Source organism: Peromyscus eremicus, chromosome X (genome assembly GCF_949786415.1).
Source record: "Peromyscus eremicus chromosome X, PerEre_H2_v1, whole genome shotgun sequence".
Classification (NCBI taxonomy): Eukaryota; Metazoa; Chordata; class Mammalia; order Rodentia; family Cricetidae; genus Peromyscus; species Peromyscus eremicus.
In genome coordinates this window covers 109999173-110019313 of record NC_081439.1, presented here as the reverse complement: position 1 = coordinate 110019313, position 20141 = coordinate 109999173, and the positions used below count along the sequence as shown (strand labels likewise).

The 20141-nt window shown below is 39.4% G+C and overlaps 1 protein-coding gene across 1 annotated transcript in view; it reads left to right on the top strand.

The window, feature by feature from the left end:
• Enox2 (ecto-NOX disulfide-thiol exchanger 2) overlaps positions 1–20141 on the top strand; it is a 282945-nt gene that overhangs the window by 216123 nt on the left and 46681 nt on the right. The window contains exons 5-6 of the mRNA XM_059250208.1: positions 8200–8355; positions 16395–16601. Coding sequence (XP_059106191.1) covers positions 8200–8355; positions 16395–16601 — 363 coding nt within the window. The remainder of the gene's footprint in view (positions 1–8199; positions 8356–16394; positions 16602–20141) is intronic.

Below are 20141 nucleotides of genomic sequence, written 5' to 3'. Positions count from 1 at the left end.
TCTTTGTGGTGTATGAAAATTAGGGTGCACCTGTGTGCTGTACGGAGGCCAGAGGAGAACATTGGGTGTCCTGCTCTATTGCTTTGTTCCTTATTCCCTTGAGACAGGAGCTCCAGTGGAGCCTGGAATTTGCCGTTTTGTCTGGGCTGGCTAGCCAACAAGCCCCTGGGATCTACCTGTGTCTGCCTCATTCCACCCCACACTGGGGTTAAAAATCTATCACCATATCAGGCCCAGCTTTTCCATGGGTGCTGGAGACCCACACTCAGGTCCTCAAAGAAGCACTTTACTCACTGAGCCATTTCCCCTGCCCAAAGAGAAACATTTTATGATCCTTAATTATGTGGGGTTGTGAGACTCTATTTCCAAAAGAATTCTTTCACAGAGAGTTTCATATGTAGGGGTTCATAACAAGTGAAATGCTTGAGTGCTCTCAGAGAGCTGGTGCATAGCCCGAACTAGTGAGTATTACTTTCACTAGTCTGCTGCAAAGTATAAAAATGAAAAATATAATGAGTTTTTTGCGAAGCCGAATTTGATTGACTGAAAAGAATGTTCTGTATTCTGAGAGTACCGATTTCTTAAATTTTGGGTTTTAAAATGTTCTATCCCCTATGAACTACATGAATCACACATCACTTAGATTCTCTGTTATTTTTTCCCATATGTCTTTTCTTGGCAAATTCAGAGGTTTGCAATCTTAAATATATGTACGTAGGTAATATTTTTATTCATCTCTAACATCCAGAAATTTGGGAATTGTAGATAGATTAGGAAATGTTCTCATTAATTCTCCATAGGTGTGCACAACATCCTTGATTGAGAATTGAGAGCATCAAATATTCTAAAAAGGGAAGCACAAGGTGTAAATAAATTGGAAGGACTAGAGGGAAGATGGCTAGAAGAGTAGATGTTTATAAAACCTCGAACTGCAACAATGAAGTTCCGTAACAGGATATGTGGGACCAAAGCTAAGATGTAGGAGTGGAAAGATTGCTCAGTGAGTGTGGTGGTTTGAATGGGAATGACTTGGGCATTTGAATGCATGGCCCATAGGGAATGGCACTATTGGGAAGTGTGCCCTTGTTGGAGTACGTATGGCCTTGCTGGAGGAAGTGTGTCACTGTGGGGGCTGGCTTTCAGATCTTATAGATGCTCAAGCTGTGCCCAGTACATAGTCTCTCCTTCTGCTGCCTGTAGATCAAGATGTAGAACTCTCAGCTCCTTCTCTAGTACCATGTCTGCCTGCATGCTGCCATGCTTCTTGCCTCTGAAACTGTAAGCCAGTCCCATTTAAATATTTTCCTTCATAAGAGTTGTCGTAGTCGTGGTGTCTTTTCACAGCACTAGAAACCCAAACTAAGACAGTGAGTAAAGACACTGCCACATAATCCTAACAACCTGAGTTCAATACCCAGAACCCATATATAGGTAAAAGGAGAGAACTGACTCCACAAACTTGTCCTCTGACTGCGTCACTTGCACACATGTGTGTGCAAATGCACGTGCACACACAGTTTAGTTTTGTTTTTTTACAAAAGAAACCCAAATCAGTCTGCTAGTTCATTTTCCATTGTACATGGGCCAGGCCTTATCCTACCTCATCTTGCCTAATGGGCTAAAATAGATGTTCAGTGATCTACAAAGACATGGTAGGTGCTGGTGGAATTTTGTATACATTGAGCAAAACTTTGGGAATGTGTGCTTATAAGAGGTCTAATAATTAGTCCAGGGTCATCTTGCAATTTAGCCAGGCTGCCTTTAGATATCTGAATTCTTTCTTCCTATTGGCTGCCTATGAAATCTTCCAAAGGATCTATATAGAGAGAAGAGAGTCAGGATTGGAATCAAAAAATATCAACTATTAAGCCATACAGTGGGCATGCCTTTGTTTCCAGCAAAGATGGGAGACTTCTAAGATTTCTCGAATTTTATAAACAGGCCTAGTCTTAAGAGTGTTCGTCATTCAGTTCTTCCATAGAGCAATAGTGCAGAGACAAGAGCTGCCTGTAGGCTCCCAAACATGATTATAATAATCTGAAAAGACTCATTGTCAGTCTAATCTGAGTGTCTGATGCCTTTCTACTGTGTCCTATAAAAACAAATAACTCTATTAACCTATCATACCCCACACCAACCAGACTGGATACTCTCCTTGTCTTTTTGGGGTGAGATTATAGAAAATGCTTGACACGTGCTTAGAACATTATAAGCATCCAGTAACTAACCATGGTAATGATAATAATTGATGACAGTATTCTATTTGCATGGTTGTTTCCAAACTAGAATATGATTTTGCCTTATTCATTTCGGCAACACTTGGCCTAAGACCTGACACCAAAGTTTAGACTGAATGTAAGACAAATTAGAGAGCCTGCCTCTCTTTGGGGAACTGATGTAGGAATTAAGCACTGTTAGAGCCCTGCTGAGTGCTGTGAACGTGCTGTTGATGTTACATAAGCCTTTATTGGGAGCATTCCTTTAATGTTTCTTTCCTTTGCAAAGTTAAGGTGTCAGGATGGAACAATTTGTTCCTCAAATTAACAGCTATTAGACTTTATCTGGTGCCATGGCTTCTTTGAGCAAAGAACTGCCAACCAAGCAGCCAAACTGCCCTCATATCAACACTAGCTGCTTCATACACTCCGTAGACACCTTGAAGAAACTATATGGCAACCACACATGTTTGCTGCTTAAGCACAACTCTGGTCCAGGGAGGAATATCCCTGTCATGCCTGTTTTAAACAGCCTACAGTAGACATTTTTCCACCCAAGAAGGAAGAGGCACACTTTCCATAGATGCCCAGCAGAAGGCCTGTGAGTTGTACAAACGCATTCATTAATTTAAATGAGGGACTCCTGTGATTAGGATAAGCATGGTTCCACATTTGCCTAAGTGCTAGTGCTACCATTGGTCCAAGCACAGCCCTTCATGAAAGTGTACCTTGATTGGTGCAAACTTCCGTGACACATCCCCTTTCCAGTTATATAAATGGATCGTTTGAATTGCTTGTGTGGTAATCCTGAAGACACCCTCCTATGCTGTTCCCTGATGTTCCAGCATTCAGCCCTTGAGTGCTATTTTCTGGACCCAATAATCTTTATCAGTAGTAAAAGCAAACTGCTGGTAACACAAAGAGGAGACTAGGACAGCAGCAGCAACAATGACAGCAATGAGAAAGCAACTGAAGAGTTTCAGAGAGTGGTGAAAACAGAAACAATAGAAAACAGAGGCCTCAAAGAAAAGCCAACGATGAGAACCTGAGGGCTCTGATCATTAGAAGAGTGCCAGAGCGCTACCAGTCTTTAAGGGCTAAGGGCCTTGGATACCCTGAACCCAAAAGCTTTGTCCATGCCACTGTCAAAGCCTGAAGATCCCAACTCTCTGGACCAGAGAGTTATAACAGTTGTCACTACAGAGCTGTGGATCCCAGTACCTGAGATCTGTGTGAGAACTTTAAAACTAGAAGGCACTGTCTGCCTCTGCTATCTGCTGTCACCCCTACCAAGTGCTGCTGTTAACCAAAGATAGCTGTCATGTGTTAGAGGCACTGGTGGCTAAAGCCCAGAGTAATAAGCCTCCAACTTATGTCTACAACCATAAGGGTATAGTTTCTAAAGCCTGGACCAATGTGTCCTAGCTCTCAGGGATTGTATCTCTAAAAGTGGGTCTTCCACTCAAGCCCCTAGGTTTTGGGGACCCAAGAGCCCAGAACTGCCAGCCGGAAAATTTTCTCCTCACCTACCCACAATTTCTATCCTGGTAGAGCAAAGGACACCAGCCAGCTGATTGGTAACAGATTGATGGTTGGACAATTGAATAATAGCATAGACCTGACTCTTGTGTCCATTCCCACTCACTGGCCTAGACATGTACAAAGTGTCACATAATATTGTCAAATTTGGGAAATAAAAGTTGCTAAGTCGCAGGAAAGCTTAAGTCTACACTGAAAAATTACTTGAAAATGTGGTAGATCTACAACTCTTAGTCTAAGCAGAAAGCTTGCTCAACTAACTGAGAATTGGCAGAATTTCTAATAGGGTGGGACTTTGAAAATTACATAACTCAAGCCTACCCAGCAAGAGTCAAGAAAGCTATAGGAAATGAGTGGCAAAGAAGAAATAATAAAAGCAAAATCAAACAGAGAAATTTTTGTCAAATGAACTTTGGAGGAATACCTTGACCTTTTGACAGCCTTTATGTATGATTTCAAGACTCTTTCAGGTGTTAAAATTCTGAATAATAGGTGGCAATAATACATATGTTGCCAGTACTCTTCAATCCAGGCTAGGTGCCAGAAAGGGGAAGGAATTCCTTTTCTGTTCTACTCCCAATGTGTTTTAAACTTCACTTTGATTTTTCAGATCCTGTAATACTCATATAAAGGCCTGGATCTCATTGTTTTCCCCCAATGGCATTGGAAATCCAGGCTTATTTTGTGTCTTAATGGTTAAATATAAATGAAAGAATAATGAATGGGATGGAAGCCTTTGAAATGTCATAAACAACTGGCCTCTAGCAAGCCCTCTTGGGCAGTTTAGTGGAACTCTTGACATGTTGAACTAAAGGGAGGTTATCTATTCTGTCTTTAGCCATATGTCATGAATACATTTGCTTTTAAATGAATTTAGAAAATATTAATGTAATCCTACCAAACTGCAGAGTGGTGACTACATCCGTCAGAAGTTATATTATCCTATATATTTGTTTGTCGGCATCTATTAATAGACAGTACATGATGACAGACGTTTCTTTCTCGGTAGAAGCAGCAGAACTTGTTTAATGAAGTGATGTTTCTGTAATGTGCGGTAAGGTGGACTTGTGAGTGACAGAGCTGTATGAATAACAATGAGGAGGCAGGCAGAACAATAAGAGGAGGACAAACATTTCGATAGCAGGGAAAATAGATGGAATTGTTTAGGTGGCATATAGTCTAATCTGATCTTTTCCTTAAGAAAATTAACAGTTTGTAAATGGGTGAGATAATGTTAACAATTTCTCCAACATCTTCTGCACAAAGAATCAAATTCTCTAAACACACAAATGGCACTCCAAATCAGGGTGCTCTTACTCTGCTGCACAGCAAGACAAAGGGTCATGGATCTTAAGTTCTCCAATATGAAAAGGGAAACTAGACACCTTCCCAGGCCCCTGCATAGAGCCTAATATAGAGAAGGCTTGTCATAAGTGTTTGTGGACTGGTAATAGTGAATTGTGCATTTATCACATACTGAATTAGTGAGTTTATCAGTATGTGTTTCACAACTGGCACAGATGAAATAAAACTTATCTATGAGGACTATCTTTCCTCAAGGTCACATACTATTGAGTGCAGAAGAATAAAAATCTGAGAGCCTCAGGAGAGAGAGGGTATGTATAGGTGTGCATGCATATTGGATGGGATAACCTACGAGGGTTGAACCTAAGTGTTTTTATAAAATAGAAGAGCTCTTGAGAAAAACTTTTTTTCTTCCTAAACTTCTCTAGGATGTTAGCACCTCAAGAAGACAGACATTAGAAGATGGAGATGGCCTAGCTTGCTTAGATCTTCTTTGCAGAAGGGCATGTCCATGTAATATTCTGTTGTCCATCTTCCCAGACACAGGGTTCCTCCAATACTTGGCATAGTAGGGCTAAAGTTGTGCTCCTCTTGGAACCACAGAATCCCTCTGTGTAGCTAGAGTTTTCCTGCCTGGCCCACAGTCAGGACAAATCTCTCTCACCCGCCAGTCCCACAGCCACTCGGACCCAACCAAGTAAACACAGAGACTTATATTGCTTACAAACTGTATAGCCGTACCAGGCTTCTTACTAACTGTTCTTATATCTCAAATTAATCCATTTCTATAAATCTATACCTTGCCACATGGCTCGTGGCTTACCAGCATCTTCACATGCTGTTTGTCATGGCGGCGGCTGGCAGTGTCTCTGACTCAGCCTTCCAATTCCCAGAATTCTTCTCCTCCTCGTCCCGCCTATGCTTCCTCCTGCCTGACTACTGGCCAATCAGTGTTTTATTTACTAACCAATCAGAGCAACACATTTGCCATACAGAACATCCCACAGCACCTCTGCTATTTATATCTGTCTCTTCTGGCATATTAGAGAACCACTCTGGAACCTTAAGGACATCCTTACAAACATTCTTCCACTGAGCTCTGTGGCTAGCATGGTGAAGTCTTTAGGAGTAGGGTTCACTACGACTAATGCAACTGTCTCTTCTTCATCAGAACAACCTTTACAATGCTTTTTTTTTTGCAGTACACTGTATACATACCTATAGTGAGATGAGTATGGGAAATGGGAAGTCAAAGAAACTTGATGAAGTCCCTTCTCTCAAAGAACTTTTTTTTTACACATCTCAAAGATTTTTTTTTTTACAAAAACAATTTAGACAGTGAAATTAGGACTACTCTTAGATCCAAACAAGGCCCTTGCTCTGTGCCTGTACTTCATTGGGGGGCACTCCAGGCTTTCAAAGGCTTATCTTGCTATTTTCTAAGTCTGTCTCTAGTGCTAAACACTGGCCTGGAAGTCAGTGCCATAAGATCAAGTACCAAGTCCAGAGCAGGATCTGTTTACTCTACCCATCAGAGGTGCCTTTCTTGAAAAGTGTGAATTCCCCTTCCATGTCAGTGACTGATCAGAACTGACAGTGTACCTGAGTAGAGAGTCCCAGCTTCACTCTAGGCCCTGATGGGCCTGTTTCTATTCTATTCATCCCATTTGGGGTACTCTCCAATCCTCTACCCCATATATGGAATCAACTAGATACCTCTAGAAGTTTCAGGACGTATGCCTATGGAATCCTCCTAGAGTCTTCTTTTCAGGAGAATGGTCTGGCAAATAAATCACTCCAGTGGCTAAAGTTGTATGTTTTTGCAATATATCACTTGAGATTGTGCCATCAGAATGATGTTGCTGTTGATTTGGGATGAATCAATTTGTATACATATTTAAACTTCAAAAAAACTGTTTGGGTACTACCTTAGTTAGGGTTTCTATTGCTTAGTTAGGTCATGAAACACCATGACCAAAAAGCAAGTTAGAATGGAAAGGTTTGTTTGGCTTACACTTCCACATTGCTGTACATCACTGAAGAAAATCAGGACAGGAACTCAAACAGAACAGGATCATGGAGGCAGGAACTGATGCAGAGGCCATGGAGGGGTGCTGCTTACTGGCTTGCTTCCTTTGGCTTGCTCAGCCTACTTTCTTATAGAACCCAGAACCAGCAGCCCAGGGGTGACACCACCCACCGTAGGCTGGGCCCTCCCCCACTGATCACTAAATGAGAAAATGCCTCACAGCTGGATCTCATGGAAGCATTTCCTCAACTGAGACTCCTTCCCCTGATGACTCTAGCTTGTGTCAAGTTGACACACAAAACCAACCAGTACAGGTATCATCATAGTTCCTAGAGTCACACCTCTTTGTAAAACAAAAAAGCATTGTAAAGTAAAATAAAATCCAGTAACAAAAAGTTTGATCAGAGTTTAGACACAGAATTAAGAATGCACCAGAATAATCTACAAAGGACTCTTCCAGTGTGTAAGCACAGGGAGAATGCAGAGGGCTTCAGACAATTCCAGCCAGGGAAAACAGCATGAACAAAGACACTCAGCATAGTTGTTTGTTGAGCCACTTCGTACTGTATGTTATGCTAACCACATTTCATTCTTCATTCTATTTACTCCTCATAGCTCCCTGGATGGTAGCAGATATAAACCATACTGCAGCTGAGAAAATGGAAGTTCCTATTGCTAAGCAAATGATAAAAAGGAGAACCTGTCTCCATGATCCCCAAAAGTGCCTACTGTTGTCACTATACTGTAAAAAGACAGAAAAGGTACAAGGGACAACAAGAAGCCTTGTCAGAATGGAGCCAAAGATGTGTACTGGAAACCAATGGAGATGTGATCCTTAGACAAAGCAGAGCAATGCTATAAAAGATACTGAATGTCAAACAGACATGACTAGTTATATAGTCTGGGATCAAACAAAACAATACCTACATCATGAAAGAAAAGTGCACAGATATATGATAATTAAGATTAAGAATGTTAACTATGAAGAGGCATTTGTTTGTTTTGCCTTTGTTTTACAAAGACTTTTGATTTGATATTTATAACATTCTGCCTCCATTTGACCTTGCCTGCTATCATTTATTGCCCTTTTTTTTTTGTCTCCTTTTTCAGACTTCGATCCTGCCCTTGGAATGATGACTGGAATACCGCCAATAACTCCAATGATGCCTGGTTTGGGAATAGTCCCTCCACCAATTCCTCCAGATATGCCTGTAGTAAAAGAGATCATACACTGCAAAAGCTGCACTCTCTTCCCTCCCAACCCAAGTACTAGCCTGCTTTTTGCTTTTGGTTGTTGTTGTTTTGTTTTAAGTATTTAAGCCACAGTGTTTTAGAGTTTCTTCTTTTTCAAAAGAATTCCTAAGGGCTTCGTGGCCATAGATAGAGAAGCTTCCCCTAGACAAGAGAAATGGAAAGTTGTTCTCTTACTAGGAAAGTCTAAATGTTATGTACAGAAGAGGGGATGTTTGTGTGCTGCTTGCAGTACAAGTGGTGCAATGTGCCTAATGCCATCTGACAGGGAATTCAAGTGTGTTAGTACAGAAGGAGGCACCCAACACAAATTGCTCAACACTATCATTTATAGCTTTTTCTTTTTATAACTGATCCACATACTAGTGATGGCAGAAACTGAATATGGTCTGAGCCCACTTGAAGCCTTTGCCTGTGAGAATATGCATCTAGTGCTAGGCAGCCTCCATTGCTACAAGCTAGTCACACCACCATCACAGTCATTCCACTGACTGCTGTTCACCTTATATACTCCAATATACAGCGAGGTGAAATTCAGTACCTTGGAAGGGCAAAGAGGAATGTTGAGACTAAGTCAGACTACTTGTATCCATGCAGTCATGCAACCCATATAAAAATATTTAGAGGATCCAGCTTGCTGGTAAAGAATAGGCTTTTCTGTAGACTTACTTTAACATGTCTATAGTATTCAGGTGGCTGTTTCAGCTAAAATTTAACAACACTAATCTAATTTTTTTTCCAGATCCATATTTTAAATAATTAGAAACTATTCCTCCATGTGACCCAAGCCTTATTAATGTTTTTCCTAGAGCCTAGTAGTACTGTATGGCATGTCAAGGAAGCTCCTGCTGTGGTGCTCAGATTAGAAATGTTGGTTTAAAAATCCATCTGGCTATTTAGACCATAGATCAAATGAACTTGCCTCATCAAGATAAATAGGAGCCTTTAACGTATGTCTTCAGACAAATATTTCATCCTCTACCATAAATAGGAATCAGTTCATCATGAATCAGATGCTGCCAGGGACCCAGATTCTATTTAGTGTGACTCGCTCATAACTGAGAGGGTTCTAGAATCAGTCAGAATTGGCTTGACAGGTCTTCTTGGCCACTTTTGCAAGTGAAAAATGATCTTAGTGCCTTCTGGGCTTTAACTGAGTTGTTAACAGGGTACATCTTTTCAGACCACTTAGAAACCTAGGAGGCCAGCATCTAAGAAGACTGTATTTAGAAGAGTATTTTGTTCTGAAGAGAATTAGGGAATAAAGAAGAAAATAATCTTTTATCGCACTCTCTTGACAACTCACATAGCCATTCCTGGATTTTGGTTTTATGCATAGCTGGAAAAACAATACCATTTAATCCCTATCTCTTACTCTTAGTTCCACTGTCCCAACATATACCATGTCCCTTTTCTGCCCTTTCTTCCAGCATTTTATGTTCAGATTAGAGAAAGATGAACATCCTCAATAATTCCTTTATCATGTAGAAACAACTCCCGAATGTAGGCATTGCCAATATTAAAACTGAAAAGGCAGAGTCCCGCTGATTTAATCATTCATGTATTATGTGAACAGCCTGTGCTAGACTTTCATTATTTTAGTAAAGTCTAAGCTAGCAGGCTGGCTCATAACCTGTATTGTCCAGGGTGGATGCAATAGATGTTCAGCTTAAAGGTCCAGTTTCTAAGTCTCCAGAGAATAGCACAAGTATCCTGTTTTTGTTTTTCTTTTTTTTTTTTGACACATAGACTGCATTATTAAACAGTCTCTGAATGCATGTCAAAACATGTCTTAAAGAGGTTGTAACTTCATATTCTATAGTAAAAAAAAATAAGTAAATTTCTCAAACACATTTTTACCTTTCTCTTCCTGCAGCCATGGTTCCTCGGTTCTGATTTGGAAGGGCCACAGAGTAAGAAGGCAGCATTTACCCAACAGCACAATCATTTCCTTCTTCATCTTTGTACTAAGGAAGGCTGACAGGGCAATTAATGCCAGTAAATGAGTGGCTTCTGGGAATGAATCTGCTTTAGAATTGAATTTAAAAATAACACTCCCATGAAGCTTAAATCAGACTGGTGTTTTATTTGCTTTTTAGAAATGGATTTTGTTTAAAGGGAGGTACTCAGATGAATTGTGTACAAAAAAGCACCTAGCTAAGGCATCTCTCTCTTAAATCTTTGCTGAAAGTGTGACAATTGTGCCATTTTTGTTAACAGTGAGAACTTGTTTTTATAAAAGTTAGACAGGAAAGCAGACAGTTGATATGGCTTGAACCCCTTATCATCTCTTGGGCCAACCAAACCTAATTTATTATAAGGCCTTGATTAAAAGCCCCACTACTTGCTCCTGCCCGTATCTAGTATATCCTCTTATATTTAGCGGCCTCTGACTCCAAAGTCTCTCTCAGCACTAATATCCTATTATTCAGAGATAATCTCAGTGTCTTTAGTCACCATTCTGAATGCTTCTAACTCTTGTTGCTTTATTAGAAAATAAAAATATTATTTCCTTCCCCTGTCCCACCAGACTATCCTGCTAAGAGCTTGCCACATAAATAGAACTATAACATTATCCTAGGGCTCTGAATTCATAGTCTAACTCAGAGGTTCTTAATCTTCCTAATGCTGTGACCCTTTAATACAGTTCCTCATATTGTGGTGACCCCCAACCATAAAATTATTTTTGTTGCTACTTCATAACTGTAATTTTGCTAATGTAGATGTAATGATCTTGTTAAATAAGAAACACAGAGCCAAATGCAGAGTTAAAAGCCCAAGAGGTCAGAACAGTAGCTAAGAGCTGAGACTAAAACCACCTTCTTACCACCCACTGCTGCTGCTGTCCTTGCCCTGAGAAAGAGCTACTTCCTATGTGTCTGTCTTTTTATTGACTTTCTGTTCTGCCTTCTCATTGGTTGTAAACCCAACCACATGATCTCCTCGTCATTGCCTGTCTATACAGACCTCCAGGTCTCTATGGTTGGTATTGAGATTAAAGGCGTGTGCCTCCATGCTGGTGGTGTCCTTGAACACACAGAGATCTGTCTGTCATGTGATCAGGATTAAAGGCGTGTGCTACCACTGCCAGACTTCTGCTATGGCTTGCTATTAGCTCTGACCCAGGCAACTTTATTTATTAACATACAAATAAAATCACATTTCAGCACAATAAAATATCACCATATGCTACTGTTATGAATCATAATGTAAATATTTATGTTTTCTTATGCTCTTAGTTGACCCTTGTGAAAGGGTAGTTTGACACCCAATGGGGTCTCAGCCCAGAGGTTGAGAACCATTGGTGTAACTCCTGACCTCAGAAACCCCTCCCTGCTTTATTACTGTTTTCAGTCCATCTTTTCTACTTGCCACATACCTACCCTTTAGTCAGGTTCAAGAATGCCCTGACCTCATACCCTTACCTCCAGCCCAGCTCCAAGTGTACTCTCTTCTGGAGTACTTTAGCATGGGAGGTACTGAAATTAAATCTGTAGTAAATCCTTCTAATACATTTATATCTAGGTACTAAATCCAATGGAAGCACTGGATTTTTGTTCCTTACTTTATCTTTCTGCTGTATTTAGTACTATTGACCCATTTATCCTTCTTGAAAGCTTAACTGCTTTGAAGGAATAAGAATGACTCAGACTAACCAAAGATAGAAATCAAAAATAAATATTAAAATACAACATGATAAGGAACCCCAACATTTCAAAAAGTAAAAAAGAAAGAGGGGGCTAGGTACTATGGGTAACATGTTTGCCATGCAAGCCAGAAGACCTTAGTTTAGATCACCAGCACCACATAAAAGCTTGTGCATCTCTCCAGCACTGGGGAACAGAGGCAGGCAGATCCTGGAGGTTTGCTAGCCAACCAGTGTAGTTAATTAAGGAGCTTCAGGTTCAGTGAGACTCCCTGTATCCAAAAAAGGCAGATATTAATAGAGGAGCATCACCCTCTAAAGCACTCTACCTGGTGTCTCAGTTTCTTTACCTGTAAACTAAAGATATTGGGTTACATTAGCTTAGATACCTCTAGCTTCACTCAGCTGTAAAACTATAGTTACTACATTTTTAAAAACTACCACTATTAGTATTTCTCTAGGTAAAACTCCTCAAAACATACTAGAAAATCAAAAGAAGTTGCCTTGTACTACATGGAGCTTTGTACATTTGCTGGAGCAGGCAGAATACCTTAACAGTTAAGTACTTTGTCTCTGAAATAACACAGGCCTTGTTTCGTAGCTCAGTTTTCCACCTCTTTTTAGCCATGAGATGTTAGTAAGTAACTGAACCTCTCTGATCAAGAGTAGGCAACATAAGACCTAATGTAAAACTTCAACAGAATTTACTAAAGGGGAGAAGACCAAGCACTGGACTCCTATTCCCAGGATTTGGAGTATAGCAAAAAGATAGCTGCCTACAGCACCCATGCTTTTCCACAGGATAGCTATCAAAGAGTTCCTGCTTCTCAGTTGGTGGTTTTCTCCACTGAGAGAACAGAGCAATAGCATCTCTCAGAACGTCAGTTTCATCACGGTTTTTCCCTTCCACTGTAACACCTTCTGTACGGACAGGTTAGATTTTGAGTCTGTTGGAAGGAACAGTGAATGAAGAATGAATGATGAAATGTCATCTGCTGCTTGTGTGCAGACACATGTGAAAACACCCAGGAACGAGAAAAAGCAATTTTTTTTTCATTTTGCCATATCAAAAGAGACAGAACCCATTTTGCCTCTGAAAGCTGGACTCTATAAAGAGAATTAAAATAAATGAGTAAATTGGGCATTAATAACCATTTTCCAGCCTTCTGATTGTTTCCAATTAGCTGAGATTACATTAAAAATGTGTCTGACCTCTACTGATTGTCTGTAAGGCCTTCGCTCTTGGGCTGTCTAATAAAATCTACTCACAGACTTTGCATTGTATACATTCTGACAAACCAACTGAGTATTCTCTGATGCTCCTCTAAAAAGCAGGATGTTATGCAAATGGTTTTTGGTCCTTTGTTTTGCTCTCTGCCTCCCTTCTCAAAGACCAGCAATGGATTCTGATCCTAATACTGATAGTCTTAACACACTCCCCAGAATGAATGCTTGGATGTAATTAGAATTGCTAGAAGCTCCTCCTTTTCCATTACCAAAGACTAGTTCTTTATTCTTCCATTTATCTTGCATCTTTACATGAACTTTTTTTTGTCATGATACTGAGTGATGATTTAGGTACTACAGGGCCTAGCACATTACCTAATGAATAGGTAGAGTTTAAATTTGTCTTCCTGTGGGATTCTTATTACTGTGTACTGATCACTGTATTTCAGTAAGATTAGAAAATCAGGCCTAGACAACAAAGACATTGAACTGTTAATTAATGAAGACAGTACAGCCCTTTCCCTGATAACAGGCTTGCACTTAAATCTCAGCAAATGCTATGAAAGAGGTCTTCTATATTTACTTAAGGAAAACAGATGCATCCCTGGCATTCTTAACATTATTCTTAGTGGATTTTATCCTCCATTACTTAACAGAAGTCACCACAAAAGAATTACAACATCTGAAGAATGGTTTCATCACAAAATGTTAACTCCCACAAATGTAGTCAGGGGATGGACATTTTCGTTCTGGGTATTATAGGTAACTTCCAGAATAACAACATATTCCTTAGTCTGATAGTAGGCATAAACTAAATTCAAGTCATGTAACAAAGGTGATTTTTGCTTCATAAAAGCATTATTTACCATGCAGCTCCTTTAAAAGTAAGTTCCAAAAGCCTTTTTTATTCTAAAATAGGACATTATTCTAAAGCTTTTTGTTTGAAAGCAACTCTATCTAAGCAGATGGTCTTAAAAATTCATTACCTGTGTATACAGTGGCTTGGGTATATTCTGTGGTCAAAGCTGCATGCATCTTCATGACCATGAATTCCTCAAGCTCAGATTTATCCAGGTAAATCAAGGGGGTTTGTATTTCACAGGTCCGGGTCCTCACTAACACTGTACTCCAGACATATGGTAGAGTATTAAAAAGCACCAGATTGGGAATTAGGAGACCTGGGTTCTATAATAAATATTAACATTGTAATGACTACTATTTATTAGGAAGCTAAGAAGTGCTAGGGTTTGTACAACATCTAATATGGTCAATGTAGTATCAATAGTCATACAAAAAAAAGGTTTAAGATAGGGAATGGTATCCCTATTTAAAAAATTGAAAATGGGAGTTTTCATAGGTTGTGTGTAACGATCTTCTCCATGGTCACAGAGATAATGAGTAAGATTTAAATGTAGGTTTTCCAGTTCTAAGTTTATGATATCTTTATCTAATGTGATATCTTTGAGACACTTCATTCAGCCAAAAATTTTCCTGTGTAATATCAGAAGTTCAGAATACTCAGTGACTTTCAGCCCTAACTACATACTAAGTCTGCCTGATAAGCTAAAAAAAAAAAAAAAAAGCACAGGCTATACCCTGAACTAATTAAATCAGGCTTATTGATATGGGACCAGGCATTATGTGCTTAACTCCCAAGTTGGTTCTTTCTTGCTACCAGAGTTAAGAATAACTGGAATTATGATGGCAACACTATTTTCCAGTTGTTAAAAACCCTAAGTCTAAAGCAATTTTCAATCCCTTTCTTACATTATTGCTAAGTGACAGCATCACTTAGTAGTCATAGGTAAGATAGTTCAGACTCCTGCTCACTCTAACACGTTCTGTTTCCCTGTAAACTTCTCATATGAAACACAAAAGGAAAGAAATGAAACAGTGAGTTCTTAAAATTACAGACTTCAAAAGTTAGCAGTTTGTAAGGTCTCCCATTGTCCTCTTTATTAACTAAATAAGGGAGGAGTGTCATCATGAAAACCTTGGTCTTCTCGGCCACCCCAATAAGACAGGCAACAGTAGCAAAGCGCGGTTAGTAGGGAAACTGCTAACCAAGGAAGCTCCCAAACTAACTGTTTGCCAGCTTGGACAAGACTCAGGTAGAAGCTCCGTCCTCATCTGTGAATGAGACTCATTTATTTTCACAAGGGAGCTGTAATCCCTGATTGTTGAGCTTCCAAATCTTGAGCTGGGAGAATTGTTCAGAGCTGAATCAGAAGAATGGATTACACAAAATAAATCCTTGCAGACACAAACCAACACTAGGAAGAAAAAAAAAACGGCCAAGATGCTTTGTTTTGTTGGGCTTTGAACTGTAGGATTTCACTTTAAAGAATGCTTTGACACATATAAAGAGTAATAAGGAGCTAACGGATCCAAGAAGCTTTATGTATACAATGAGTGGAAAGCACTTTTTAAGCAGAGGGAGAATCATCTCATTAGGGATGTTTTTAATGACTCTCTGTGGCAAGATTTATCTCACTTTAGTTAATGGTTTTCCCAGCAAGCTTAGAGTCTCTGCTGTCTTATGCCCCTTTAAAATGCTACAGGGTTGGCTTTGGACCTCCCTACTCCAGCAAGAAATTAGAGGAACGGCTTCTTTGTATTTATATTTTTTAAATCCCTAAAAATAAAAAAGGGTTCTTTGTGCTCTAATTTCTTTAACCAAGCTCTTCTAACAGCTATAAATGCTTTTGTAAATATTTACCTTGTAATTGTCAAATTTGTCATGAACCACTTCTTTCAATAAACATAAATAGAATGTAGTAACTGACAACTGAATTAAGCAGACTCTCTTATCAGGGACTTTAGGGCGTCTGAATGCAATTAGTTAAACTAAGTGAAATTTCCCCTCCTTACTATCCTTAATACAAGTGACCAAAAAATTGACATTACAAGCTTTTCACAGCAAAAGTAAGGAACACAACTAAAGCTCTCTAGATGGGACAGACAGAATGGGTCTTCATTCTATAGCAACCACAGTCACAAAAGTCATCAGATAAAATGCTTTTCAGGATCATGCAATAAATTTTCTGTGGAGCAGAGACAAGCACGAAGGCTAGAGTTTTTGAGGGGACAATAAGACTACCTCTGAAAAAAGTCAGGTTTCAAAGAGGTCTGTCCCAAGAAAGTATTTTTATTTCAGATTTTTTTTTGCCTTCAAATTTAGATCTCCCACCACCTGCAACACGAGAGAGACCACCAGGATGTAAGACAGTATTTGTGGGTGGCCTGCCTGAAAATGGGACAGAACAGATCATTGTGGAAGTATTCGAGCAGTGTGGAGAAATCATTGCTATCCGGAAGAGCAAAAAGAACTTCTGTCACATTCGCTTTGCTGAGGAGTATATGGTAGACAAAGCCCTCTATCTGTCTGGTAAGTTGATATGTGCTCACCGAGCACAATGCAGAGATCTGTGAGCACAGTATTTTGGTCATTAGCAGAAATGTGTAAATTAAAAGGCACTCCCTCTGCCCTAAAAGATGGAAAAGGCATGTTACCTCCTCCCCAACCTTCCTCCTTAAAGCCATCAGAAGTTCTAAACTATCTGGAAATAGCTAGACTTTACATGTGGCATTAAAGATGTGAATGATAGGCTCTGCCTCTCAGTGTCACATCCCAATTCTTCCTGTACACATATCCCAAACACACAGTAAATTTTAGGTCCCAGAATGTGCCACAATGTTTTATGTCTATCCCTCTACTGTAATTTTTTTGTCTATGTATGCCAATCCAACAAACACACACACACATACACACACACACACACATACACACACACACACACACACACACACACACACACACACAGAGGCACGCACGCACACATGCACGCACACTCATACCCTAATGCTACAGCTCAGATATAAACTCTCTGGAAATCTTTCTCTAATTTATCTGTTTAATATGTCCCAAGATGGTTTAGGTACCCTTTCCTGAGTGCACCCATAGCACTTTGTACTGTATTCTAACACATCATCTATTACACCATTCTAGAACTCATGCTTCTACATCGATCTGATAAGGCACACTCACTACTAGTAATAATGATGGCTGATAGTAACAGTTACCATAGGGAAGGGAAAGATAATAGAAAAGGGAGTGAAAGAGGGATGGAGAGAATATGAATATTTCTGAATCCTAGTGGGGATAACCAGAAAAGTAAAGGTAAATTGTATTTTACATTTATCAGTGGTGTGGTGGTGTGTGTGTGTGTGTGTGTGTGTGTGTGTGTGTGTGTGCATGTGCACACACATGGACGCGTGTACGTGTCATGGCCTGCATTTCAAGGTCAGATAACAATTTACAGGAGTCAGTTCTCTCCTTCTATCACATGAGTTTCCAAGGATCAAAACCAGTTCCTTGGCAGCAAGTGCCTTTAACAAAGAGAAAGCATTTGCTAGTGAACTGTTGTGGTAGCTTGAATGAAATTGGCCCCCATAGCGTCATATATTTGAAAACTTGGTCCCCAATTGGTGGAAATATTTGAGAAGGATTAGGAAGTGTGGCCTTATTGGAGGAGATGTGTAATTGGAGGCAGGCTTTAAAGTTTGAAAAGCTCATGACCTCCTAGTTAGCTCTCCCTACCTCCTACTTATAAATAAGAATGTAAGCTTTTAGCTATTACTCTTGCCTGCCTACTGCCATGCTCCATACCATAATGGTCATGGCCTCTAACCCTCTGAAACTGTAAGTCCCAATAAAGTCTTCTATAAGTTTCATTGGTTGTCATGTCTTGTCATAGCAATAGAAAAGTAATTAAGACAACAGTGAAACAAAGAAACATATGAGCAAAATTACAAAAGTAGAAAAATATGGCAAACATTCAAGAGATTATTGGTGGTGGTTTGTATATTAAGCAGGCATGACAGAGGGTTGGAAAACATCAGTTTTTAGCCTACATTGAAAGGTTTAGCAACTGGGTTTTTACTCCACAGGTAATAGGGAGTAAGGAAGACAATTTTGAACAAGAAAAGTGATTGTCTCTGAAAGATTAATCTGGCATTTCTGTGTAAAAGTGGATTAGAGGGAAAAAGAGAAAAGAAGAGGTCAGTTTAAAGCCCGCTGCAATAGGCCAGGGAAAAGGTATATAGAATTTGCAAAAGTAGGCTAGTAGCATGGGGAAAGGGGGAGGGGGTGTGAGATGCAGAATGCTCTTATTACAGTTGCTAAGTGCTACAGAGTCTACCTACTGAAGATTAGACAGCACTTAGCAACAATAACAGAGCAGTCCACAATCGACTATCTTAATAAGAATGTAAAGGTTTCCAAAGCCCTAAATAGTTAGACATAGAAGAAAGCGTACTGAAATCTGTTCTCTGTTTACATTCACCTCCTACAAACATCCGCAGGGCTGCCAAACGGAAGGAGGTGACTGGCAGTCAGTGTTGTGGAAATAACTAAATTTCGCCCTTTAAATTTGAGCATTCTCCTGGGGAAGGTCACAGGTGCCACAAATCTCTGAATGAGATTCTTCTTTTATTATAAATTACAAAAGAATGTGACGAAAAGAAACAAAACAATAAAAACCTATTCTAAAAGATGTTGCAGGAATGTAGGAAGAATCAGTTTTTTTGGAGTCTAGGCACCTTTAGGTCTACCTAACCCATAGCATCACAACATCTTTACTGGAGTTTATAGGGCTTGCATAGCCTCATCTCTTGTGTAATTCATTTGTGACTCCACTTTTCTAATGGCTTAGATGATCGGTAAAATGAATCGGTATGCAAATACCCCACCAAACTGTAAAGGGTCTTAAGTTTGTTGATAAAACATAGTTATTGGTCTAAAATAAATATGTGTCACCCTTTGTGTTACTAGTCATTACCTATTATAACACTAATAGAAACATATAGGTATGATCATTGACACATAATTCCAAATATAATTATGCAGTGTGTGATATATGATAGAGATATGAAATCATCATCATGAAAAGAATTAACATACCCTCCACTCCCTAAAGCTTCCTTTGTCCCTCTTTTGTAATTCCTTCGTCCCTCTTATTTCATTGTCAAGCAGTCACTTATCTGTTCTTTATCAGATTACTATGCATTTCTAGGAACTTCCTGTAAGTGGAATTATACATTATGTATGCTCTTCTTTCCCTTGCGGAGATTCAGATTTCCATTTGGTGTCATTTCCCCACTGCTTGAATTTCCTTTAACGTTTTTCATAGCATAAGTCAGTTCTGATGACCTCTTTCAGAATTGTATGTTTCAGAAAGAAAGAGTCTTAGCATTCAGGAGACTAAGGGAGGAGAATGGTGAATTTCAGCCCAGCCTAGGCTACATAACAAGAACCTGTCTCAAAAGGAAAATGACTATTTTTGTTTGAGAAAGATATTTTTTATTATATCTTTTGTTTTTGACATTATACTTACATAATTTCCCCCTTTCTTTTCTCCAAACATCCCATATAGCTTTCTTTGCTCTCAAATTCATGGCCTCTTTTTCATTAACTGTAGTTACATGCATATATGATTATACAGATATTTTATACATACAACCTGCTTAGTGTGTATAATGTTACTTGTATGTATGTTTCAGAGCTGACCACTTCGTATTGGATGACCAACTGGTGGAGATACACACTTTTTTATTCTTATAAATAATGCTCTTGAGCTTTGTTCTGAAATGAAAGTATGAGACTTGGGAAATCTTTATCCTTTTAAGCATTGCTTTCTAAGCGCTGTTCAGCAGGACCTAAGTAAGCCTAGGGCTAATTTTTCTTTGCTACTAAGGCAAAACCTTTCTGATTACCCAGTGCTCTGTTATGTATGAGTTTTTGTCCTCTGTCTGGTGGTAAAAGGAGCTATTTCCAGAACTCTGAGAGCTCCAGAGATTGCAACTTCTAATGTTCAGATGGTTTTCATTTACCTGTATACACATCAGTATCCCGATAAATTATTGTGAC